The sequence below is a fragment of the Phyllopteryx taeniolatus genome, chromosome 6 (genome assembly GCF_024500385.1).
Source record: "Phyllopteryx taeniolatus isolate TA_2022b chromosome 6, UOR_Ptae_1.2, whole genome shotgun sequence".
Lineage (NCBI taxonomy): Eukaryota > Metazoa > Chordata > Actinopteri > Syngnathiformes > Syngnathidae > Phyllopteryx > Phyllopteryx taeniolatus.
Genome location: NC_084507.1, coordinates 13320141 through 13347609, shown reverse-complemented (window position 1 = coordinate 13347609; position 27469 = coordinate 13320141). Strand labels below are relative to the sequence as shown.

The 27469-nt window shown below is 42.2% G+C and overlaps 1 protein-coding gene across 3 annotated transcripts; it reads left to right on the top strand.

Annotated features, from left to right (window-relative positions):
* The first annotated feature begins 639 nt into the window (after nt 1-639).
* Nucleotides 640-27469, top strand: ca14 (carbonic anhydrase XIV). 3 transcript variants are annotated; one of them, XM_061777389.1, is made up of 14 exons: nt 733-837; nt 1064-1087; nt 1679-1774; nt 8236-8415; nt 8618-8763; nt 15493-15588; nt 15661-15727; nt 17773-17930; nt 18934-19060; nt 20529-20552; nt 20620-20704; nt 20817-20858; nt 23937-23990; nt 26735-27469. In XM_061777389.1, exons 4-14 carry the CDS (start codon nt 8238-8240, stop codon nt 26841-26843), a joined length of 1086 nt encoding a protein of 361 aa, XP_061633373.1. In that variant the 5' UTR covers nt 733-837; nt 1064-1087; nt 1679-1774; nt 8236-8237; the 3' UTR covers nt 26844-27469. The 3 variants fall into 3 exon arrangements, 2 of the variants coding, with proteins under 2 accessions (XP_061633372.1, XP_061633373.1); XR_009789094.1 differs by lacking the exon at nt 1679-1774 and having other exon boundaries at nt 640-837; nt 20817-23990; nt 26735-26829; XM_061777388.1 differs by lacking the exons at nt 1679-1774; nt 20817-20858 and having other exon boundaries at nt 646-837.

Here is a 27469-nt window from a genome sequence, read left to right as displayed (position 1 = left end):
GACGGGTGTTGGGTTCATCCGCAGTCTCACCTCCTCGCTTTTAAAGAGCGACACAGAGAAGTCTGTAAATTGTGGCCTTCAGGGAAGTTACATTTTCACAGTGTAGGTATAGCTAATTCCACACAGTAGTGGTAGAAATGGGTCTCGTAATAATAACGAACTAACTAACCACTGATGCGAATTAACTTGCTAAGGTTCTTAAATAGTGGGGATGGGCGGGACTCATGCCGGATGTTGTTGTGCATCACTGGGCGCTCATTGCCAAAAAAAAATAAAAAAATAAAATAAATAAATAAAATAAATCAGGAAAACTGAAATGGTGAAAAATAGTTTAACGCTATATCTCCACAATTGAGCACTACATATAATAGTTGTCAGTCTTTTCACATTTTCAGCAATTATCTTCAAACGTACAGTACAATGGATTTAGAAACAAATCTCTGAATTCACTTTATGTGTCTTAAATTGTGAGCATCTTTTTTCCCCCCAAACTCTTGACTCAACAGGGTTCATTATCCTTTACTGCTTTGTGCTTGTGAGTCTCCTTCTTTCTCCTCCCTCACTTCAGCACCTGTTCTATGGAGACAAAAAGCACAGCGTCCACCCACTGCCTACTGGGGTCACTGTACCCGGCTGGTCTCCCTCTTCACTCTCTCTCTTGGTCTCTCACTCCGTGTCCCTTTCTGCCCCCCTCACGCTCTCACTTCACTCCTCATCCCTCCGTCCACTGTTGTCCGTTTCACTGTGTTGTGTGTGTGTGGGCAAGGAAGACTGACATGGACTGTGTGGCTCTTTTTATGCTCCTTTTCCTTCCCGGTCTTCATTGGACAGCTGCTGGTAAGAATTTCATTAACATATTAATCAATGCTGGGTGAGTTTTTTTTTTTTTTTTTTTTGCATTATATAAAAGATGTGTCGCTGAAAGATGTACAGTACAATAGCAGCAGGACAGCAGTACAATTTGTCATCAGTTTTGAATAGTTTTTGTTGGGATTTCTCTGCATTACGAATTTAATCCAGGTTTAAAGGAGTTCTCACTCTTCTGTTGTTTTTTTTTTTCCAGAGGAGACTAGCTGGACTTACACTGGTAAGTTATGAAGTGTATTTGTTTATTTGATGAGGTCATGTGGGGCATGATTGTTTGTGCTGGTACAGTTTAGACAAGGTATGTAAATTGTTGGTTCAAGAATTTAGTTTTTAACCCAGGTTAGGAATTTTAAAATAAGTGATTTTTTTTTTATTTAAAAAACATGCACACAAATATTTTGGACAAACAACTAAAGCACAACAGCAGTGGCGGTGAACCTTACTAATCACACTAATACTATACTGACGTAATGAAAAAAAATTATGACATTTTACAACATACAACATATTACATTAATACGGACAGTTCCTCTGAGGTTTGATTTATTTTTAGAATTGAATGGCGGGACTTATTAAATGCCCACACACGGAGGATATATGGTCCACAGGCTGTAGGTTCCTCACCTGTATTTTACACATTAACCATACAATACTTGTTTTAAGTCTTCAAATGAGAAAATACAGTGCAAACGCTTACATCCAAGTACGATCCAAAACGTTTCTGCACATTGTGAAGGCTTTTTTTCGTGTGTCATTATCCTGGCCTTTTCTCCCTCTGTTGCCCCTCTCCTTGCCTCTCTGTGTGTATTAGTTACAGTTGGGCAAGCTGGCGTGAGCACAGTGGTCACACAGAGATGATGGAGGGCTGGAAGGGAGGTAGCGAGGAGGAAGAGTGCAGGGAAAAAAGGCAAGTGAGAGAGGCAAGTGTAAAAGGATGACAGTGACAGGCCACTGAGAGAGAGAGAGAGAGAGAGAGAGAGGGGTGGGGGGTTGGGGGGACAGGGAGATGGGACGGCCTGAAGCATACCAAATTGTGTCCTGTATTGTTGCGCAGCACAATAAACACACAGGTTATTGTACTGCAGACCCACACTGACCGTGCCTATGCTACGGACAATGGCACAGTGGGCATGAATGGGGCGCACACCCGGCATGTATTCAGGGAGTGAAGCACCCATGCACATGGCATACATTGGAGATACAGTGCCAGACACTAACTGGTGTCTATTCAAGTTGGTTATTATGGCATTAAATGTATGCATACAGGAAATTCACAGACCAATTGAACTACAACTACTCCCACATGACACAACTCGGCCAATCAAATGGTTCATTCATTGCATCTTTGCGAGTGGAACGAGTGGGTGTGTAAGTGCGCAAAAAAGTTCGGTGTAAACAGATAATGTGATTTTGTTTCAAAAACATGAAGGCAAATAAAGCTGTTTATGCGTTATAAGTTTTTCAAATTAGGTGTGAAACGTTTTATAATTGATTTATGATAATTCTTCCCATAGGAAGTAATGTAAAGGGCATTCGTTTCAGCCTCAAACTGTTGATGTTCATGTTTCAATTTCTACATCTGTAACAAGGACGTGAAGTGAAGCGCTGTAGCAGCCCCCCCCCCCCACTACTGCACTGGAGCAGCCTGGCTCTTTATCGTGCCTTGACAAACGTCAGCTGGCGGGACAGAAATAATTGACGGTGGGCCATTTATGGCCTGTGGGCCGCTAGTTGCCGACCTCTGTTGTAATGTATTTAGAAACAAATCTCTGAATTCACTTTACAAGGTTTTTCACTGTCACAATAGTGTAACAAGTACAAAGAAATAAATTACTGTACAGAATAAATTACCAAAAAGACTACAAATACACTCAGGCTTACCTGACTCAAAAGTGGAGAAAAGGTGCAAAATACTATAAAGTGCCAAACAATAGCCACATCATTTGGAATTAGCTTTGAGTTGTTCAGGCTGTGCACGGCACAGGGGAACAAGCTCTTAGCAAAATGAGAAATGGAACATTTACTAGAATGGAAACGTTTGGAAAGAACAAAAAGGCTGGCAGCCAGATGACCTGTAGGGTAATTTACAATACTTAAGGCCCAAGACAAAAGCCTGGCATGGTACAGTATATGTCATTCAGTTTGGGGCAGATTGGTGCCAATCATTCTGCGTGTGAGGCGTACAACTGTGTTAAGGGATTTCTGATCCTTTACAGCTAAGCTACCGAACCACACAATGGTTGCGCTGGACAGGATGCTCTTGATTCCATGTCAAATAGAGTTATGTAAAATATGATGATTCAGAGTGCATTCCTTCAGTTTATGGAGGAAAAAAAACAACATTGGACCTCATTCACTAACTGTGCGTATGCACAGATTTGTGCTTAAATCATTCGTACGTATGTTTGACGCACAAATCTGTGAGTCATATATATATATTCGTACTCGACAAACAAATTTAGAACCTCCTCAGACCATGCATACGCACACATAATGCAGGATCAGCTTTCCCAAAAACTTCAACTTCATCTTGTATAAAAACAATCCTAATAATTGTAACGATAATAACTCAAACCAGGAATTTGCTAATGGGTTGACTGTCCAACATAACAATTCAATGGAACTTCTCATCACTTTTACACTCATTTGATTCAAGTGCTTGCACAGTATTATTATATATCGATTATATTATATATTATATATAGTCGATATTTTTTTATTTTTGTGTGTACCCCGCAGCGACTGTCTGCGTGCAGTCCGGTGTAGGCAATCAACCAGCAACCAATGCGAGAGGACTGCCGCATTTCCGCGTTTGTTCAAGGCCTCAGCATTCTTTCTACGACAATCTGATTTATATATTTTTCTGTGATTCTGCATGTGCGAATATGACGTACATAAATTGAGTTTCACACACATCGCCGCTGGCGTGGTTGAATCGTGACACACTCCGATTGGCAATTGGCTCATAAATTTTCCGTTGCTTTCAACGCTAATATCATGAATTTTATCAACTACAAATGCCTCTTTGCTGTGCTATGTTTATTTCTTACGACTGTCTATTTGAAGAACTTATGCAGTGCTTGTTCATTCTCTGCTCTTAAATATATATATATTGTTTGTATCATGTTTTGTACTACCTTCTCTAATTGAACTTTGGAATTAATTAAAAATGATTAACATTATTATTATATGCTGTCAGTTTCTGTGTTTAGAAAGCTTTCCGATGATACCAAGTTTTTGAAAAAAGGATAAAGATTAAGAACATTATTAATGATTTGGAGACATCTCGTGAATTTTTATTTTTTTTCAATCTCGTGACTTTAAACTTTCCCACGTGGCCTGAGATGCGACAGATGGACGTCCATATCTCGAGAAATAGAGGCATGGTTTATGCAGATTGCAGCACCGCGGGCACAAACTCGTTATTTAGAAAGAATTCTGATTCACAAACATACACACAATGGTGTGAAAAAAATTGGCCTGTGTGCACGTGTCATCAATCTGACGGTGACTTTATGTATATGATCAACATTTGCGCAGCGTGAGAACATTTCTATGCATTTATTAGTGAATGAGGCCCAGTGTGACTTTGTCACAATAATACTCGTGTTTAAGAGCCAGCTTAGAACACCTAAAAATTTAAAATTACACACCATCTCGGCCTCTGTGCAGAACGTTGGTCACGCTCCACTCGACTAGATTTAGCACCTCAGATCTGTAATGATATTTGTAGTTGGACTGTATACATCCAATGTGACATCAGCATGTTTAACAATTAGATGATTCTGTTGGGAGGCAGAATAATGACTGTATAAGTTCGGAGAGATAAAAAACATTGGACTAAGGATGCAGCCCAGTGGGAAGCCACTGCTTAAAAGAAGTTATTTGGTCATTGAATCACCAATTCTGACTATCTGGGATCAAAGTTAATAAAAATAAAAATCCATTCACAAACAGCTTCACACAGATCAAAACGCTGCAGTTTGTGAATTAGGTTAGAGGGAATTATTGTGTGGAAGGTTGGACTGTAATCAGTGTGGCATTAAATAAAAAAATAAAATAATTAATTAATAAAAACAAACAGTGCAACATTAAAAAGTTAAATACAACTAAACTGCACTTTGGGATTGTTTTGAATACCACTTGAGGGCACCCATGTACCACACTTTGAGAATCACTGCTTTCAATGAAGTCTGACAAGATTTGCGTGATGTCATAAAATGTTATCTTTTTGGTGAGGCCAAAATATTTAGGAGTGAGTTATAGTGCTTATCATACATTCTGGAGCACAGCTTTAAGACATTTTCCCCTCCGGACCACTTTAATTGAGGATGCCTGGATTTAGGGCCTTGTTATGACATGTGATTGTTTGTTCTTGTGTGAGGATGTGTGACACCATTGCATGATGAGGCACTTGGCTGTTAGCTGAAGTGGAAAGTTGGTTTCCACAAAACAGAAGAAAATAATCACATTTTATCACAAGGAAGCGCAGAGTCATGTTTGATGATAGAAGAGCGATGGGAAATATGTGGAGGCTATCCGTTATCTGTTATTTGCATACGTGAAACACTGTGTGTGTGCTTTTGTTGTTGATGCATTCAGGGTGTTCAGAGAGGTGGACCAGCACAGAGGCTCAGAATTTTCGGCCTCTGGTTACCATAGAGACCTCCATGACGACAAGTGGCGGTGCGGCGGGGCTCATTTTTGAAGTTGCGTCAACCTTGCTGTGGTGGGGAATTAGGGGGTGGGAGGCAAATAGGGGCTTGATTAAAACTACAGTGTGGTTGGGGAGGTTGGGGGTTGCTTGTTTACTTCATTAACGGTTGTGGTCCTCGTGTTGTGCATGTGAGTGATGTTGATTGGATGAGCCGGGCCTACTTTGTTTAATGTCCATCCATCCATCTTCTATTACGAGTTATTCCAGCTTCAGGCAAGAGGTGGGGTACACCCTGGACTGGTCGCCAGGCAATCAGAGGGCACAAACAACCATTCACACCTATGGACAATTTAGAGTCTTCAATGCACCTAACATGCATGCAATGCTGGTTTCTGGTATGTGCAATACATGTACTGCACAGGGCGGCATTTCTGCAAAGAAAAAATGCTACACGAAATGATTTTCTATTAGCATCATGACGTAAATCATTGGTAATATTTTTTTTTAATGGGGAATTTCCATTTCCTCATGGAGACATTGTCAGGGGTCTTCCATGGGTTTTACTAATAAACGAAGTAAAAGGTTATCAATGTCAAGGAAGTATGACTTCATTGTTCAAAGCTTCCTGTATTTGGTGGGAGAGCTACGGTTAGCTTGTTGTTAGTAGAACGTGCCATGGCCGCATGTGTATGTATTTGCTTTGTCAAGTGGTTCATTAAAAACGCAAGCTAACCAGCGACCGAGGTCTCGTTATAGGCCAACAGTCGACAATCGCAAGTTGCAATGTTCTCTCCTTTTTCCATTTTAAATTAATTTACATTATATCAAAGTAAGTGAGTACTATATTCTTAGAAAGTTTTTGGGGGTTGTGTGTAGGTTTACTAAAAATTGCACAGTAAAAGTCGTCAATGTGCATTTAAATTGTTCCTGTTAGGTGCGCCAAAGGGGGATTTCGCACAGGGCGGCATGCACACTAGGACCGCCACTGCATGAATGTTTTTGGAATATGGGGGGACACCGGAGTACCCGAAGAAAACCCACACAAGTATGGAGAGAACATGCAAACTCTCCGCACCACAGGAAGGCCAGATCCCAGATTCAGACTCCTGACCTCAGAACCGTGAAGGCGATGTGCTAACCACCAGCATGTCGCTACATTGTTTAATGTGTCTTTGAAAAATATCTTAAAAAGCCTAAGCATTCAACCCAAAATACAACCACATTTACGACAATAAGTCCTAAAAATACAGTTTCTGTGCAAAAAAAAAGATGCAAACGTTTCCAGGATATTTTATATGTACAGTATGTTGCACTGTCAGTGGGGTTTTTGTAACACATTCCTCCCCTTGCAATTGTAATTCAGATTCTTTGCTTCATGTGTCTCCATCTCTCACTCCCTCTCTATTCTTTCTTTTAACATGCAATTAGACACGCCCAGTCTGTCTCATTTTCACTCTGTGCACTCCCGCTCTTATTTATGCCCATATTTTCCCATCATTTATAAATGTAGCTATCAAGCTATTCTATGTATTTTAAATGTAAAAGTTAGATACTATATTTATATTTCAACAAGCCTGCTTGCATTATTCTCGTAGTAAAAAATAGTCAGTATTGTCTTAAGTCTTGCACCTTATGAGAGGCGTTCTCCAATTTTGTTCTCTGATGTCTATTCCTTAGTTAATCCTAATCTACAGAAATTTTGCAAAAATATCAAGTAACAATTAAAAGCAGTCCAGCAGGGAGCAGAACCAAACACAAGCATGAGTTAGAAAAAAAATCAAATCAATCGGAGAACATAAGGGTATGAATGAGTGGAGACAGTTGAATAAAAGAGATGTGGGAGGTAAACACATCACACGCACAAAATGAAAGAAAAATAAACATTTTTGAGGCATGACACAGACATAAAAATTAAACTGAGTCTCGAACAGCAAAAAAAAAGGCTTGAAATCAGGCACAAAGAAAATATATTTGAGCTTTTTAAAGTAGGGTTTTATTGTATTTTGTAATAATTTACAAATTGGCATTTGTAATATATATTTAAGAAAGGATTAATGTACACACACACACACACACACAAAATAATTAAAGAATGCAACCTTGTAACAATTATTTGGAATGTTTAGAAAATGGAATTAAGAATTTGTGCAGTAATTATTATTTTTTTGGAGAAGAGATTGAGATTCACTTTCAAATTTTTCAAATATAAAATAAATATACTTTTGTTATTATAAACACTATTTGAATGACAATGAAAAAAAATGTTTTCATTATCTGCTGTAACATGTTTAATTTTATTTACTATGAAAACTCAGTACTGTTAGTAAGTGTTATGTCTTTAATAGAGACTTGCTGCAATTTAATTCTTCTAAAACTACTGCTTGGTTAGACAAAATTGTTTTCATTACTTAAATGGACAATAAAAAACATTTTTATTGTCTCAAGATGCCAATGGAATTATGTCAAATACAAGGCATTTGTTGCTTGTTTGTTGTCATGACTGTTGAGTGTATTGCAGAAGAACATAAGTGCAGAATATTACCGGTATGTCCTATGTGGCCACGAACCTATTCTTTAAATCTCTTTATGACGTGTTAAACATACTGTATATTTCTACATCTATATTTGGTTAATTAAACCACACTAAGGCCTATGTAGCTCATTACACAGAATGATTAACCTCACCATCAGTTCTGTGTTTCCTCATGAAGGCATGGTGGGTCAGTCTGAGTGGTCGGAACATTTCCCCGAGTGTGGTGGTACTTCTCAGTCTCCTGTTGATGTGGTGACCACCCAAACTAAATATGACCCCGCTCTGACTCCCCTCACCCCGCTGGGCTACAGTCAGCACGGCAACCAACCATTCACGCTGTACAATAATGGACACACAGGTAACCATGGTAGCGGGTTTTTTTCTTCCCTCGGGTAACCGAACAGCATCACCTGTGCTCATGCTGCAGCATTTAATCGCAGCTCAGCAACTGATTCATTGCAAAGTTTTCAACTGTTTTTCAAGACATGAGTGAACATTAAAACTCACTCATTAAGCTAGCGTCTGGTTAAATGCTTTGCTTAAATGCAATTCACCACCAGCTGTGATCGAGCTGCCGGACTGGATGAGCCTGGGTGGGCTTCCCTGGCTCTTCTCAGCCGTACAAATGCACCTTCACTGGGGCAACGGCGGCCCGAGTTACGGGGGCAGTGAACACACCATCAACGGCCAAAGTGCAGAGGCAGAGGTATGTGCTAGAGTTGGGAAATAATACCATTATCGGGCCTGAGGGATACTTGTATTACTTTTGAAAGGGAAAATATTATTTAAATGTTTAAATGTCAAAATTTCAGCAAAAACTTTTCATCCAAAGAAAATAGACAAACATGGTCAATGTGACGATGAAGTCTCTTTGGTGTCCTCATCAGAATCATCAGAATGAAAATGTAGCAGAATGATGCAATTCTGAGGTTTTATTATAAGTGGCCAAACATTTGCACACATACCAATATAATGATAAATCTCTTAAAATGTGTTTCCTTCATTTCATAACTTTTATTTTCAAACTACAGTGTGAGTAATAAGTGGTTAAACAACAACTTATTTATTTATTTATTTTTTAATGGTTATTGTCCACAACAAGTAATTAGATAAAACAAGTCATTCTTAATGGCGGCACGGTGACCGACTGGTTAGCACATCTGCCTCACAAAAAAACAGGGTTTTCTCCGGGCACTCGGGTTTCCTCCCACATCCCAAAAACATGTGTGGTAGATTGATTGAAACTATAAATTACCCGTAGGTGTGAATGTGAGCCTAGTGAGGATAAGCGGTACAGAAAATGGATGGATGGAAGTCATTCCGATCGTATACAGTATATTCTATTTTCATAATCATATTGAACATATAGCATATCTGCCTCACAGTTCTGGGAACCGGAGTTCAAATCCCGGACCCGCCTGTGTGGAGTTTGCATGTTCTCCCCGTGCCTGGGTGGGTTTGTGGTCATCTCTTTAATAGTCGCCTGGTCTTTCAAATAAATGCTTTCCTTTCCCCATCAGAAAATTGGCAGTGATTCTATTATTCAAACACTGACATTAAAGAGCTTCTGAGTTCACAAAAACTCAGTTGCTAACCTAAACAGCAGCACCTACCAGGGGTTGTTCTCGCAGAATCCTCAGAATGTATCTGTATATATTATCTGCATGTTGTAAACAAGATGTCAAATGACGTTTACTTACTCTGTATTATTATGATGTATTACTGTTAATACTATACTTAAATACATGGTTGGAGGTGAACACAATGCATCCCACAAGACATCCTCCAATTGTTTCTGATATAATGTGTCTTTATTAAATAAAAAAAGGTTGTTCAAAAGACCAATCAGATTCAGACAATAGAGCTGGTGCAGCTGATCCATATACTGATCCATATGATTTAGGGCTCTCAGTATTGAATGTTTTTAGAATGGATTATTCTCTTGATTATTCCATCCAGTAATCAAAGCGGATAAAAAAAAAATAATTCCATTTAAAGTTAATTGCAAAATATTTTTTTTCCTACTACTGTGTATTGACCAATTATTGTTGTTTATTTGGCTTTGTTGAAAGATTAAACAAAACCAAATACACAACAATTAAGCAATATCACATGACAGGGAGTGATGTAGTCACCAACCTTTTTGAAACTGAGAGCTACTTCTTTGGTTCCGACGTGACGGGCTCCTAGTTTGATATACACATCTAAGGCTGTTTCAGGTTCAACTACATGTTAATGACAGGTTATTCATACTACGGCTGCAAATAACCATTATTTTCATAGTACATTTAACTTGATTATTATTTTTTCCCATGAATTAATTATGACTCAGTTACCAGTTTGGTCCGAATCATGTCAGAAAATAGAGTTGTTATTAATGTTATTAATCTTGATCATTGTTTTCCAAAGCAAAAGCAGTGTCATGAGCTATCCTTGTAGTTCCTGTTTTGGAGCTTGGGTGGCACTTTGCGCCCCTCTCGCTCTCTCTCTCTCTCCCCCTTCCCTGTAATCAGCACCACCTTGGCTGCACACCTGTTTTCAATCAGCCGTCATCATCTCTGCCTGCATAAAAGCCTGCCAGACCCTGGAAATCCTCGCGAGAGTATTAACGTTCCACCGTGGTACACCGGCATTGTACATTCACGTGAGCTACGCCTTATTTGTATTATTCTGACTTCCATGTTCTTCGTCCTCAGTGCTCCTTCCGTGTTCCCCGCCTTGCAAACTTCTTCCACCACGCTGCCAAGCCATCCACCTGCTCACGCCACCGCCTGCCGCATGTCCCCCATCTCGACGACTCGCCATATGCCTCAGAGATCCAATTCTCACTTCCTTTTCAATAAACTATTCACCACAAACTTCTCAGCCTCCACTTGCTACTAGGTTCAGTTAAAACGGATACCTTCGTATCGTGACAGAATACTCTGGCCATCATGGACCCAGCAACCCCGCAGGCGCTGAGATAAGCATTCACCCTCCAAGGCTCCCATATAGGAAGACAGGACAAAGCTCTCCAGGAAATCATGGAATCTTTAACCACTCTTACGCAACAAGTTTCCCTCCTTTCTGCCAAATTGCAGTCCGACCACCCTCCCATAAGTACTCTTCCCGAGCCCGCAGCCTCCGATTCATCCCGCCTCCCATACAAAGAGACTTCCGCCCGAGTCCTACTACGGGGACCTAGGTGCATGCAGTCAATTCCTCCTCAATTACTCCCTGGTATTCAATCTACAACCGTTAAGCTACTCCACCGAACAATCCAAAGTAGCATACGTAACTAACCTCTTACGCGGAAAAGCAGCAAAATGGGTTACCGCGTTATAGCACAACTCTTCCCCGGTACACTCGTCATTCCCCTCCTTTTCTGCGGAACTAAAAAAAGTTTTTGATCACCCCGTTCAGGGCAGGGAAGCCACCCGAGGCCTCCTCATGCTTACTCAGGGCTCTAGTTCCGTAGCTTTGTACTCGGTAGAATTTAGGATACTTGCGGGTGGGATGATGCGGCGTTAAGGGGTATTTTTTTCAACTGACTTTCAGAGCAGCTCTAAGATGAGCTTGCCGCCCGGGACGAGCCCTCCTCCCTCAAAGAGCTTATCTCCTTATCCATTCGTTTGGACAACCGGCTACGGGAAAGAGCACAAGAGAAAGGGCTAGGAGCGTGTAAAATGACATCCTCTGTGAGCATTGCGCCTCGGCCAGCTTCTGAACCTCCGACCGCCACTTCGCCACCCCCCATTGCAGCAGACGAACCCATGCAACTCAGCAACGCCAGGTTAGACTCCCAGGAACGTCAGCGTCGTGTCACCAGCGACTGTGCATTTATTGCGTTATATCAGGCCATTTCATCTCCACATGCCACTTGAGACCAAAAGACCAGACTCACCATGACCCGAGAGCACAGTGGTGAGCCAAACCACCACTTCCCCAAGCTCTCTCTCCCGTATGACCGTTCCCGCATGTATTCTTGGTTCCGTTCACAACACACCCGTTATTGCCCTCATTGACTCCGGCGCAGATGATAATTTTATTTGCGAGGGATTGGCACATCAGCTCCAACTCTCTCTCGAACCACTCCAGTCACCCAAAAAAGTCACTGCCCTGGATGGGCAACTCATCTCCCCTGTCACCCACCAAACAGCTCCGTTTACATTACTCATCTCAGGAAACCATCGTGAGGACATTTCATTATTATATTTCTTCCCCTGAGACTCCGTTAGTCCTCGGAATTCCCTGGCTCATGAAGCAAAACCCCGCCATAGACTGGACCCACCTTGCTATCACCGGGTGGAGTCCTCACTGCCACTCGCACTGTCTGCTTTCTGCCCTGCCACCCTCCAGCAAACCTCAACCACCTGCCACACCAGTCGACCTTTCCCGGGTGCCGGAAGAATATCATGACCTTTCCCCAGTTTTCAGTAAGGATCTTTCTATTTCTCTACCCCCCCCCCCCCCCACCATCCTTATGACTGCGCTATCAATCTTCAGCTAGGCGCCCCTCTCCCTTCCAACAGTCTCTTCAACTTTTCCTGCCCTGAGATAAAGGCGATGGAAGATTATATCCGTGACTCTCTGGCTTCTGGAAACATTCGGCCTTCTTCTCTCCGTTTTTTTCTTTGTTGAGCAAAAAGACACCACGCTCCGCCCCTGCATCGACTACCAGGGACTAAACGAAATCATTGTTAAAAACAAATCTCCACTACCCCTCATTGACCCCTCATTTGAACACCTCTGTGACGCCCAGATATTCACCAAATTGGTCTTACGCAATCATCCTATCATCTCATCCATATCAGAGAGGGAGACAAATACCTTTCAATACCCCCCTCGGACACTTCGAATATCTGGTCAAGCCGTTCGGATTAACCATCGCCCCCGGAGTCTTCCAAACTTTCATTAATGACGTCCTCCGCGACAAGCTGAATCGGTTTGTTTTCGTCTACTTAGACGACATCCTCATATTCTCCCACTCGCCCGAAGAACACCGCAGTCATGTCCGCCAAGACCTCCAGCGCCTCCTTGAGAACCACCTGTATGTCAAACCGGAAAAGTGGGAATTCTACCTCTCCTCCGTACACTTCCTGGGCTATATCATTGCCAAAGGTCAATTACAACCAGACCCAGCCGAGATCCAATCAGTCGTCAACTGACCCACTCCCACCACCCGCAAAGAACTACAACATTTCCTGGGATCCACCAACTTCTATCACCGCTTCATCCGCAATTACAGTCAAGTCGCGACTCCTCTCATCAGCCTCAGCTCCACCAGCTCCCCTTTCCAGTGGACCCCGGCCGCATCCCAAACCTTCGACCAGCTAATGACCCTGTTCACCAGTGCTCCCATCCTACGCCACCCTGACCCCAGTTCGTGGGGGAAGTTGATGCCTTGGACACTGAAGCGGGGGCCGTCCTCTCGCAGCGGGACCCCACGTCCCAAAATCTTCATCCCTATGTCTTTATTTTTTTTTCCTGTCGTCTGTCCCCTGCCGAAAGCAACTATGATGTTGGCAACTGTGAGTTGCTGGCTATCATCTGGGCTTCGGAGGAGTGGAGGCATTGGCTGGAGGGGGATGAGTCTCCATTTATCATTTGGATCGATCACAAAAGCCTTGCATACCTCCGTTCTGTCAAACGTCTCAATCCCCGACAACCTTGCTGGGCCCTCTTCTTGAGCCGCTTCTATTTAAACCTCTCCTTCCGTCCTGGTTCTTGCAACAGCAAGCCTGACGCCCTTTCGCGCATGTACTCACCCCCCATCCAGCAGCCAGTCTGTCTTCTGGTTACCATCCACAATCTAACGGCCAGACGGAACGGGCAAATCAGAATCTGGAGTGGGCTCTTTGCTGCATTGCTCCCACCTCCTGGAGCACCTTTCTCTCGTGGGTTGAATATGCTCACAACTCCCTCAACAGCTCCGCCACAGGTATGTCTCCTTTCATGACATGTTACGGTTTCCAACCTCTGTTGTTTAAGGAACAGGATTATGCGGTGAGGGATCACCTGCGACGGGTCCAGTCAGTATGGAAGGACGTCAGGGCGGCTCTGACTCGGTCTGCCGAGAAGAATAAGCGGCTGATGGATCTTCATCGCTCTCCCACGCCTGATGGGTCAGATGGTTTGGCTTTCCTCCCACTCCAAACCGAATCCCGTAAACTATCGCCAAAATCCTCAATCCCACATCTGTTCAGCTTTTTAGCTGAACAGATGTGGGATTGACGGCTTTCACCGTCTCTCGCATCCTTGATGTGAGGCCCAGGGGCAGGGGCTACCAGTTCCTGGTAGACGGGGAGGGGTATGGCCTAGAGGAACGCTCCTGGATCACCCGCAAACTCATCTTCGATGACTCCCAGATTAGAGACCTTTACGCAGCCCACCCTTGGAAGCCGGGCAGGACACCTGTAGGCATCCTTTGAGAGGGGGCTACTGTTATGAGCTATCCTTGTAGTTCCTGTTTTGGAGCTTCGGTGGCGCTTTGCACCCCTCTCGCTCTCTCACCCCCTCCCTCTACCTCTCCCTTCCCTGTAATCAGCACCACCTTGGCCGTGTACCTGTTTTCAATCAGCTGTCATCTCTGCCTGGATAAAAGCCTGCCAGATGCTGGAAATCCTCGCCAGAGTATTAACATTCCACCGTGGTACACCGGCCTTGTACATTCACGTAAGCTATGCCTTATTTGTATTAGTCTGACTTCCATGTTCTTCCTCGTCCTCAGTGCTCCTTATGTGTTCCCCACCTTGCTGACTTCTTCCCCCACGCCACCAAGCCATCCACCTGCTCATGCTACCACCTGCCGCACGTCCCCTGTCTCGACGACCCGCCACACGCCTCAGAGATCCAATTCCCACTTCCTTTTCAATAAACTATTCACTATAATCTTCTCAGCCTCCGCTTGTTACTAGGTCCAGTTAAAACGGATATGTATCATGACAAGCAGATGTTTACAAATGTCTTATTTTGATTAAACCCAGAGATAATCAGTCTGCGTTCTTGCAGGACTACAGAAATCAGAAAATACTGAGAGGCTGAAATCAGAGGCTTTGGACGATTTCAAGTTAAAAAAAATGACTCTAAACGATTAATTGATTATCAAAACAGTTGAGTAATATGATGATCGATTAGTTTTCGATTAATCGATTAATTATGATACCGCTAGCATGATGATTCGTGGCTTACACAAATGTGTACTTCTGGTGCATTTTTTCGCAAATCAAATAATCTTTAGGCCATTTAGTCAGGGTACTTCCTGTCCATCGGTCACTGGCAGGCCAACTACAATTTCCTCAGTGGTGAGCAGGTGAAACTCAGACATGAAAACATTGCAAATCAAATGAATGGGTACACAAATAATGAAGCCTGTTTTCAACCCTCGGGTGTCAGGAGCCGCATCCAATAGTGTGAAAAAGGAGAAACTAACAGTGCTATTCCCTCCACTCTACAGCTCCACGTGCTGCACTACAACTCTGAGCTCTACCCCAACATGTCTGCTGCTATGACGCAAAGGGACGGCCTAGCTGTCCTAGGAATTCTCATTGTGGTAACGTCAAACCAACACTCAACAAATTTTACATGTATTGGTTTGGGGATTGTCAAGTTATATGTTCTTCAGACAGGTGAGGAGACCAACCCGGCATTTAACAACATCATCAACTACCTGAGCCGCATCAGACATGCAAGTATGTCCAGAAACTGTACTGTTGTGTTTAGACCATTGATATACAGTGGTGCCTTAAGATATGAGCTAATTTGTTCTGTGACCATGCTTGTAACTCCAAACACTTGAATCTCAGATAGTTTTTATTCATTCAAATGAATGGAAATGACATTAATCCATTCCAGCCTCACAAAAAAAACAACAAAAATGTCTATAATGTGCTTTTTTATGAGAAAAATAGCACTATATAATATTGAACTTTAAAAAAATAATGACATGACTAAATACATCCATCCATCCATTTTCTGAGCCGCTTCTCCTCACAAGGGTTGCAGGAGTGCTGGAGCCTATCCCAGCTATCTTCGGGCAGGAGGTGGGGTACACACTGAACTGGTTGCCAGCCAATCGCAGGGCACATACAAACAAACAACCATTCACACTCACATTCACACCTTTGGGCAATTTAGAGTCTTCAATCAACCTACCACACGTGTTTTTGGGATGTGGGAGGAAACCGGACTGCCTGGAGAAAACCCACGCAGGCACGGGGAGAACATGCAAACTCCACACAGGGGGGGCCGGGGATTGAACCCAGGTCCTCAGAACTGTGAGGCAGACGCTCTAACCAGTCGTCCACCGTGCCGCATGACTAAATTCAGTCTAGAGAATTAAAATGTTTTTTCCACATTTTGGTATTCAGTGGACTTTGTGCTGCTTCTTCTGGTGTGTGCACCTTGGCCACCTGGGGGCAGTAAAATATAGACATCCAGAAATACATAGAGATTGTCGCAGCTCCTCCGTAAGCTATAGTAAAATGTGCCTGTGAGAATTGTTATATTAGACTGCTACATGTCTTGCCCCAGCGTTTGTGCGCAAATATCTGTTGCTTAAAGTGCTTTACAACACCGCAAAACCGATGCTGTTAGTTTGCCCATAATGGCATTTTGCATTGTAAACTTCATCTGGGATTGGAAATAAACAGCTTGAAACCTTGTTTTTGAAGAATTGTTCACTATAAACTGCTGATTGTTGTGAAATAAGTTGAGTTCACTGCCCACCGTACAGCACACGTATTAAGTCACAGCTGAACAATGGCTCATATCACAGAAAACCCGTTAGTCAGGTCACTCTTATTTCAAGGCACCGCTGTCTGTATAATTGAGGCTATACAGTTATTTGGTAACTGTAACAGAAAATACAGTATGTAAAATAGGTTAAGCAGAAATCACCGCATATTTGCGGTTCACTGTTGACAAATTCACCTGTTCAGCTATTTGCTTTTTGTACTATTCCTGAAATTCCCTAGGATGTCACAAGATGCCATCAAAGCCCTGTCTAAATAGAAATTGGTGTCAAGGAAGTATGTTGAAGTGGTACATCTCAACTGAAGAACAAAATTTACATGTCTGGGAGGAGCTAAATTTAGCCAGGATTGTTAGTGGAAGTTACATTGTATTTTCCACGTGCATGTACTGTACATGCACAATTCTAATGCATTTTTTCAAACTCAAATCCTCTGTAAATTATAATTGTTTTTTAAGGGTAATATTGTAAGAGGCAGCACGCTGGACGACTGGTTAGCGCGTCAGCCTCACAGTTCTGAGGACCGGGGTTCAATCCCCGGCCCCGCCTGTGTGGAGTTTGCATGTTCTCCCCGTGCCTGCGTGGGTTTTCTCCGGGCAGTCCGGTTTCCTCCCACATCCCAAAAACATGCATGAATTGGAGACTCTAAATTGCCCGTAGGTGTGAATGTGAGTGCGAATGGTTGTTTGTTTGTGTGTGCCCTGCGATTGGCTGGCAACCAGTTCAGGGTGTACCGCGCCTCCTGCCCGATGATAGCTGGGATAGATAGGCTCCAGCACGCCCGCGACCCTAGTGAGGAGAAGCGGCACAGAAAATGGATGGATGGATATTGTAAGATGGGTTTAAAACAGTAATTGTTTTGGGATAATAGTTTCCAGTATATTTACAATTTAAACTACTAATAGAGGCAATTCTAAACATTTTTGGTGGAGGTTAATTACTTATTAATTAAAAATAACATTGTTTTTGCTTTTCTACCAATAGACCAGAAAGTGTTCATACCAGCCTTTGACGTGCAGTCTCTGCTCCCTGAGGATTTAGGACGCTATTATCGCTACAATGGCTCCCTGACGACACCACCCTGCTACCAGAGCGTAATCTGGTCGCTGTTCAATGAGAGGGTTCAAATCTCCAAGGCTCAGGTGGGCCTGACACCTGCACACATCCACTACAGTTATCTCAAAGCACTTTTCAAACAGAAACAATCCCCACAGGAGCAAGAACTTTTTCAGTTTTCATGTGATACAAAAGGGCAATTGTTCTAAAGCAGGGTACCCAAATTAATTTCCAGCTCGCAAATATTATTTTTATTGGCCTATGGCGTATTCTAAAATTAATATTTAACACGAGACCCATCCGAATATTCCAAAACAGGATTAGGGCCAAATTGAAAAGAAAAGGTTACGAAAGAAAACTCAGAGCGCTCTGTTTTCGTGACGATTGGGCATTGAACGTAACTCTGCACAGAAGGCGTGTTAGACCAGGTTTTCGTAATTTGGTGGACGCCCGCAGCCAGCGTATTTTAAAAAAGTGAATTGTCTCGCACGGAGACGACTCCAAATGCAGAAGAGCACCTTCCGTAATTGCAGCGATTCTCTTGGCCGGTGTGGCATCATACAATGTTAGTGGGTACCATAATTACTGGAAATACAGAACGAGCAGGTGAAAACCGCTGGTGACTTCAACATGTCCGCGGAAGTCATGTATTCACATCCCCACCAGTGATCGTTTGTGTGATTATCTTCACCACATTTACGATATTTAACCTCACAATTATAGTGATGAGCTTTAGTTTGACCTTTTTTTTGTAGATTTGTGACATAAAATATCCAAAACAATTTTCAACACGGTACACATCTACAGTACAAGATACTGTACATTAAATACTGTACATATATATACATTCAGTACATGAAATTACCAGCCAGCAGAATAGTACAATACAGAATGTCAGTGTACAATAACAAAGAACATGCATCACCATTATACACCGTATACAATATTTTTTTCCAGATAAAAATAAGAACAAAATAACATCTGCCTTAACCTGCCCTGGTGACATCTTCTATAGGCGAAACAAAAAACTCACTTTACTGTTGTAGTGCAGCAGGAGGTTCCAGCCATCCCTCCCTTTGTCCTCTGCAGTTGCTGAAGATGGAGACCATATTGTTCTCCAGCAAAGCTGGAGATCCAGACCGGATGCTGCTGCAAGACAACTACCGCGCCACGCAGCCGCTCAACCATAGGGCCGTCTTTGCCTCCTTCACTGCAGGTGAGAAACGGCTAGATTGTTTAATTAGCAGGTATTTCACTCCATATTTAACCCGTTGACATGTAGAAATATCCCGTTTACATTTTTTTGCACCGGAGTCCGAGTTACTTGATTTTGAGTATCTGCTGATAATGAATACCTTGGCAATAGATTAAGAAGAAAAACAAAGAGCACATCCAAATGATCTAAATTGTCATTTTTTTTAAATTATTTGAATAAAATCATTTCAACATTATCATTTTTATATGGCTCTGAGATTATTTAAAGTTAACTCTGAATTAGTATGTATGCAGTATTTTATTGGATATGTGTATAGTTTAATATGCACTGTCTGTCCACAACATTAAATACACCACCACAATCTAATATATTTCTTGTTGAGGTGGCGCTTACCAAGGAGGAACACATTAAATGTTGGTGCAGATCCAGATAATAGAACTTTATTTCACTTCTTGGTGTTAAGACACTGCCTGTAAAATGCTTTCTGTGTGCATTACTGGGATCTCAAGGATTGGAGTGGAGTGGTATGGACCACCATATATGTTTTTTTTTTTCATCAACCAAGCCAGACCAAACATTGTTAGTTAGCCTTGGCTGAGGCCTACTGGTTCTACTGCATTTTAATCATCTTAAGTAACATTTTTGAGACTATTCTTGTTTTGTCCTTTCACAGTGCCTGTAAATTTTCCTGTGTCACTGTTCTAATGAACATAGAACCGGATCGGGAAATTGTTGCAAAGTCTGAAAGCGGTACACACATCCCAGTCCTGGCTGCTCATTACGACATGGCCTAAAATTGACCATAAATGAACATTGATAATTTCATAAAAAGCACACACACTGTTATGGAAATATCTCACTTATCTGGATTGCACTGGTGAATGCATGCCGCATCTTCTGTTAGAACTATGATTTGGCAATTTTGCAGGATCTCTGCATGAAAGAAGCTACTGCTTTCTAGTATTCTGCTGGTAATCAACAATACCATCACAGTAAGGCCCCATATGGATGAGAGCGCAAAATTAGCACTACATGCAGCAAGCAAAAAGGAGAATGTGGAGAGAGATGTCGGAATATTAAAGACTTCTGAGTGAGGGATGACAGAAATAGAGAGGAGGGGTTCGAAAAGCCAGCAAGAAGAGCGGTGTTTGTTTGCGAGCCGATTAGAAAAAAAAGAAGGGATTTTGCAAAAGCGAAACACTGACTTCATTGTTTTCCTAACTGAGAAAACGGGAGAGGAAAAGGGGGACAGGGAGACGGGAAAGGGGGAGGCCGAGTTGTAGAAAAAGACAAAAGGAGAAATAATTTGTGTAAAGTGCTCATTGTGGAGAGTGATTGAACTGGAAGGCCTGATACATCAGCAATGCTGTCGAAGGCAGAGAGGCCGCGGCACTCTGATCAGATAAAGCCTCCCATCATGGTGACGTGTGTGACACTAATGATTCATTCTGTTCTTTGTCTGTTGTAGAGTCAGGCAAGGAGCTCACTTCGGGTAAGTCCGACATCACTGTGCTTCGTGCTTTCCTCTCCCTGAGGTTTTGATGACTTGTTGCTCATAGGTGAGGTCACCGCCATCGTGATAGGCATAATGTGCGGCTGTGTAGGCCTGGCCGTCATTGTCCGCTTCATCATCAAGACCATACGGTAAGACGCTTAGCTAGGTCAGTTACCGACTCTGGATCTGTCCTGAAAATGGCCGACCACCAGTTTGCTGCCGTTTTGGTGCCACTGCTTTAACTCTCCTGTCTCTCGGCAGATTTTTCACTCTCCTCCACCATGAAACAGTTGCTGTAAACAGGTGGCACTCATCCCTGACAAGGACACGACTAGCGCTTATTAACTGTGTTGTTTGTAACATCCCCTTTTGGATTGAGAAATGTATTTCAGCGTTCTTCTAAAATGTGCGGAATTAAACAATCTACCGAGGAAACTGCGAATACCGTATAATCGTGACAATTAGATCCCAACCATACATGGGCATGAATGAAATTTCTGGTGATTTAGGCTACTAACCATTCAATAGCTCTGTCTGTCTGATTTCCGGGGACTGTACCTTTTGGTGCACAACAACAACGCCAACAACAAGAAGAGCCCACTTGCCTCGATTCAACCGTTGCAGATTACCATTACCTGGATGATGGAGAATATACACAGACATAAAGAAATAAACAACCTTTAGCAAGCACATCGTTATTTATTTTTGATATTGTGACAGTAAGTTAAAAATAACTTTTTATTTTTTACATTTATAATGATATTATATTATATTATCAATCCATCCATTTTCTGTACCGCTTTATCCTCACAAGGGTCGCGGGCATGCTGGAGCCTATCCCAGCTATCTTCGGGCGAGAGGCGGGGTACACCCTGAAATGGTCGCCAGCCAATCGCAGGGCACATATAACCAAACAACCATTCGTGCGCACATTCACACCTACGGCCAATTTAGAGTCTTCAATTAACTTACCATGCATGGTTTTGGGATGTTGGAGGAAACCGGAGTGCCCAGAGAAAACCCACACAGGCACGGGGCCAAAATGCAAACTCCACACAGGCAGGGCCGGGATTTGAACCCAGGTCCTCGGAATTTTGAGGCAGATGTGCTAATCAGTTGTCCACCACAGTGTTGATGGTGCACTGCTTCCCCCTCCTGAGACACCAGATGGTGGACCAGAATTTCCACGAAGCCATCCGGAAGTCTTTCTCCATGGCCTCACCGAACTCCTCCCATACCCGAGTTTTTGCTTCAGCGACCACCAAAGCTGCATTCAGCTTGGCCAGCCGGTACCCATCAGCTGCCTCAGGAGTCCCACAGGCCAAAAAGGCCCGATAGGACTCCTTCAGCTTGACGGCATCCCTCACCGCTGGTGTCCACCAACGGGTTCAGGGATTGCCGCCACGACAGGCACCGACCACAGCTCCGGTCGGCCGCCTCAGCAATGGAGGCGCAGAACATGGTCCACTCGGACTCTATGTCCCCCTCCTCCCCCGGAACACGAGCAAAGTTCTGTTGGAGGTGAGAGTTGAAACTCCCTCTGACAGGGGATTCTTCCAGACGTTCCCAGCAGACCCTCACAATACGTTTGGGCCTGCCACGTCGGACCGGCATCTTACCCCAGCATCGGAGCAAACTCACCACCAGGTGGTGATCAGTTGACAGCTCCGGCCCGCACTTCACCCGAGTGTCCAAGACATGCGGCCGCAAGTCCGATGACACGACCACAAAGTCGATCATCGAACTGCGACCTATGGTGTCCCGGTGCCAAGTGCACATGTGGACACCCTTATGCTAGAACATGGTGTTCGTTATGGACAATCCCTAATGAGCACAGAAGTCCAATAACAGAACACCGCTCAGGTTCTGATCGGGGGAGCCGTTCCTCCCAATCACGCCCTTCCAGGTCTCACTGTCATTGCCCACGTGAGCATTGAAGTCCCCCAGCAGAACGATGGAGTCCCCAGAAAAAGAAAAATAGGACTTCATTTTCATAACCATTTTTTTTCTCTAAAAAATAAAAATGGTTTGTAATATTATAACTTTTCTTTCTCAAAAATAGGTATCTTTTATAATTCCTACGGCATTCATAGGCCCACATGGTAGTTATGTTTTTTGGGCATTTTTTTTTATGTGACAATTTCTCCTTTGTAAGGGGTCCCTGGACCCAAAACGTTGAGTAGCTCTAAAGTGCTTGGCTCCTAGGTGAAACTCAGGATGAACATTGATGGGGACAGTTAACGATCAATTAAACAATTAATATATATATTTAAATATTACATTGCACTTTTTGCTACTTTGATTAAGTACAGTATTTATCGAAAACCGAGGCGTGGTGAGCAAAGAATCTTGGCATGTGTGCTTCCGCAAAGTATAGCACTGTGAAAAAAATGAATGATTTAAAATTGTAATTAGATGCGGCCTAAATTGGGACACTGCTTGAATTTGACTAAATTGTTATTCGAGGAAGCGTTCTCCTCGCAAGCGCAATACACAAAATAAAGGTTGACATTGGTATAAATATAGAAAACAACAGTGAATATAAGTGAGTGGTCAACAACATATGTATTGAATGGTTATTCATGCAAGTGTTATTTACTCATGCCGTTTATTTAGTGGTTGTATAACGGTGCTATCCACAACGGACGTTTGACCTGTCAAAGCTGGAGCACGAGGAATCTCTCACACTAATGACTGCTGCATTCCATTCAACTAAGCTACTTTCAGCACTTTGATAGTGTGCATTTCACAGACATTGTCGTTTACACCTGCGCCAAACCCCCTAAAAAAAAACGCGTAATGGGCTGTACGATCCAACAAATGCTAATGTGGGATGAAATTCTTTGCGTTGGTTGGGCTCTAATAAATAAATTCAGTCAATTTGTAATCTGCTTGGTGGGATTTAACCATGAAAGTGAAAAACAAGAGAAAGTGATCCCGAGATTAGCACTGGAGATAATCCGATCCTCTTTGCTCTGCTGCAATAACACCACTCTTGTCCAATACTTATGACTTGCTCTCCTAATTATTGCTTTGAATGAAAACAAGCGGCGTGATTCCTTTGTACGTGCCCCCATGGTGCTTGTGGAGGATTTAATCAAAATTGCTTCAGAAGCTGATTGTACCTTTACTCTTTTGTCATAAGTTATCCCCAAAGTGCCCTTGGAGTTAATTGTACTTCAAATACAACACTGACTCACTCTTCAGCCTTAAATGTACTGACAATCCTTGGGAACTACTGTCCTTCAGATAACTAAATCTCCCTATATGACAAAATATCACCTACGATCTCATACAATCAATTGTGACTTATAATACTTCGATCAAATCAATGATTTTGCACTGTGTTTTTTGTGATTGTGTTTTCTGATCTCATGACAGCTCTACCTCTAGCTGGGACGTCCTTACCAATAACCGGCCAGCTCAGATGCAAAGGTTGACGAAAACAGTCAAAATGTTTCCCTTTCAACTCAAATTCTTCTTGACACTTCACTTTGCTTTAACCACCTATTAACTTTGACTCATCTTTTTTTTTGGCTAATGCCACCGATAGCATGTTTGGGATGGAACAATCCTAGAGGTAATCAATGGATGTAAATAGTACAGTGAACCCCCGCTAGTCACAAGTGAAAGGGACCGAGCCCTGCCACGAATAGCCAAAATCCACAAAGAATTGATGCTCTCCTCGCCCCCCAAAAGAAGTATTTGAACACAAGATGGCTAAACATCTGAAATGGAGCGTAACATAAAAAAATACATCTAGCATGTACACAATTAGGAACACGTTACATAAACAACTACATTCAATAGTTTAATAATTCAACACAAACAAATCACATTAACATTAGGCTCATCAGTATTAGCAAGCATACTAGCCTAAATAACACACCCTTCACTGTAGTTTCAATTTCCAGCACTGGAGCGGAGGAGCCCAAAGTGATATTTTTTCACAGGGCCCCCAATCCATGGCAAACCTTAGTAAACCCATCCCTAATCCTTAAATAATCTAATCACAAATCTAACTAGCTAGAAACCCATGAGTACATAATTTGGCTCTTTAGGCTGACCTAGTTTCCAAACGAATAAAAAAATAACTTAGCTACTTAGCCACGAGTAAGTTATGATGTGGTTAATGTGGGACTCTAAACAGCACATTTTACATGCCTCTGTTTTTATTTTAATTTTTCAACATCAGGTATCTTAAATGTACTATACTTGTTTTTGCAAGCACCTGACATACACATTTCATTGAAGGAGGATGCTCATCCATCAATGGTAGAAAGTTTAGGAGGATTAGGAGAAATCAAGTCAGAAAAACACTCAGTCACAAGTCAAATGGCTTTCTGTATCTAAATTCATTTTATCCATCCATCCATTTTCCGTACCGCATCTCCTCACTAGGGTTGCGGGCGTGCTGGAGCCTATCCCAGCTATCTTTGGGCGAGAGGCGGGGTGCACCCTGAACTGGTAGCCAGCCAATCGAAGGGCACATAGAAACAAACAACCATTCGCACTCACATTCACACCTATGAGCAATTTTAGAGTATTAAATCAACCTACCATGCATGTTTTTGGGATGTGGGAGGAAACCGGAGTGCCTGGAGAAACCCCACGCAGGCACGGGGAGAACATGCAAAATCCACACAGGCGGGGCCGGGATTTGAGCCCCAGTCCTCAGAACTGTGAGGCAGATGTGCTAACCAGTCGGCCACCGTGGCACCTAAATTCATTTTATTTTGTATTTAAATTTAAATGCAGTTTTAAAACTAACTGCCATACTAAAAAGATGTTTTTTGTTATGTTTCTGTTGTTTTTGTTTTTTAAAATGACAGTTCCTCATAACGTTTAGATGATCTCATGAATCCATAGGTTCCCCACCTCTAACAGAACCCATTTGGGTTCAGGAAACATCTGTTAAGCATGACGAAAATGTCACTTCAAACATATCGTAATGTCATTGTTTAATTTCTTTATGATAGCTTGATGAAAAAAAAATCTGTAATAAAAATAATTATTAACATCTTTTCTTTCCTAGTTTTCTTCACTGGACTCATTGGCTCACTAATCTCTAATCATCACTCATTTTCTCCTCCATTAAATAATGTCCTTTATATGACAGTACTATATACAGCAGTGCTTCTCAACTGTTGTCACCCTTGGACTTTCCTATTGTTGTCAAGTCGTGAAGCACTTTTCCAGAAAAACAATAAAGAACATTTGTACAGTAAACCCCCAACAAAAAAAACACAAGAAATTGACGCCCCCCTAAAAAATGTTTCTCATCGCCTATGTTAATAGTTTAAACCTTAAATATACCACCGTGATCCCAAAACACTCATTACAATATTACCCTTAAAAAATGAATGACTTACTGATGATCTTATTTGAAAAGAAGATTCACAGAAGAACACATGTACATGCAGATGCAGCGAAGACTCTCTGTAACTTCCACTAACAACCCAGGCTAAACTTAGCTCTTCCCTGACATACCCTCATTACTCTCGAGCTGTATCACTTCAACATATTTCCTTGAACACAATTATTACTTTACTATTTGTCAGGGCTTTGGCGCCATCTTAGAGTGTTATAGAACTAGCACAAAAATTGAATAGGAGAGATTTTTCAGTGTGTAACAAACAATAGGTTGTCAGAAAAAAATACAAATAGGTAAATTTGTTAATAGTGAATCAGAAATAGGTCGTGGTTCACATATCATATTTTTAAACATTACTACAGGTGCTAACATATTCACAGTCTCTTTTGGGGCACCATATTAAGAAGGTAAACATGATAATGGTGCATACAAACATGCATATAGTAAAATTAAATATCACAAATGCACAAGATATGGCCACAAAAGTTCACTCATATCTTGCCCCTCATCACAAACTAGTTCATTGCACGACATTTGCAAAACATCGTATGTCGGTACCATCATAAACAGAACACCCCTTGTAATTGCAAACTACCTGTCCGTGACTCACTCAAAATGGTCCCAGGGTCCACTTTTGGATCTGACCCACCAGTTGAGAACCACTGGTATACAGTATGTACAGTATAGCTCTACTGTAAATACACAACCTCTCCTTGTATTATTTGATAAATAGGGACATCTGGTGGCTACACTTTCAAACTACTCTGACACAGAGATGGAAGTGACTCTTCTCTTCCTATTTCAGGATGAAAGAGCCAGAGAAAGCGATAGAGAAACAACAAGAGATGGTTCTCAACTCCACTTCTCAAGCAGAAAAGAGAGAAGAGCGTCTGTCGCCACAAACCAAGCCATAGCCGGACACAACTATAGAAAATCCAGTTTTGTATGAAACTGCAGGAAGGAAATAATGTGGATGAAGTCATGAACGCCTACATTGAATGATGGTGGCAGACTTTTATCGAGTTTGCACGCAAAGCACGCAAAGTGACATATATAAATATGTCACTTTGGCTGGCTTTTGTGTTCATTGTGTTGTATGATTGCAATGTCTGACATCCATGAATTGTTCGTGCAAATACTTTGTACAGTATTTTTTTCTTTATGATTCAGCTGTTTTTCATCATATCCATCCTGCCTTCAAGCACAAGCACACACTGCACTGAATGAAATGTGTTACATTTATACCCGATGTATTATTGTATTACTTTGCTCAGGGATTTGAGCATTGAAGCAAAATGGCTCCCCTTGGCTGCAGAGAAAGCCTGACGAGGTTAATTCAATGTCAGTGAGCAATGTCTGCGGAGATGCAGGATCAAAACTGTTGGCTCGGTCCAGTCGGCTCATTTAAATATAAATAAAGTTACTGTATACTGTTACTGCAAGAAAATGACTTCTGGTGCAATATTTCGTCAGTATTGTCTTTTCAGTTTTAATGTTAATGTATTTTCAGTATCTGCAACACAATAAAACCTAAAAAGCA

Excerpts from the sequence above, each read along its gene's own strand:
- ca14 (XM_061777388.1), top strand. The coding sequence starts at position 777 with ATGGACTGTGTGGCTCTTTTTATGCTCCTTTTCCTTCCCGGTCTTCAT. Across the intron at positions 8,416-8,617 it reads GTACAATAATGGACACACAG|CTGTGATCGAGCTGCCGGAC; the intron begins GTAACCATGGTA and ends ATTCACCACCAG. Across the intron at positions 8,764-15,492 it reads GCCAAAGTGCAGAGGCAGAG|CTCCACGTGCTGCACTACAA; the intron begins GTATGTGCTAGA and ends TCCACTCTACAG.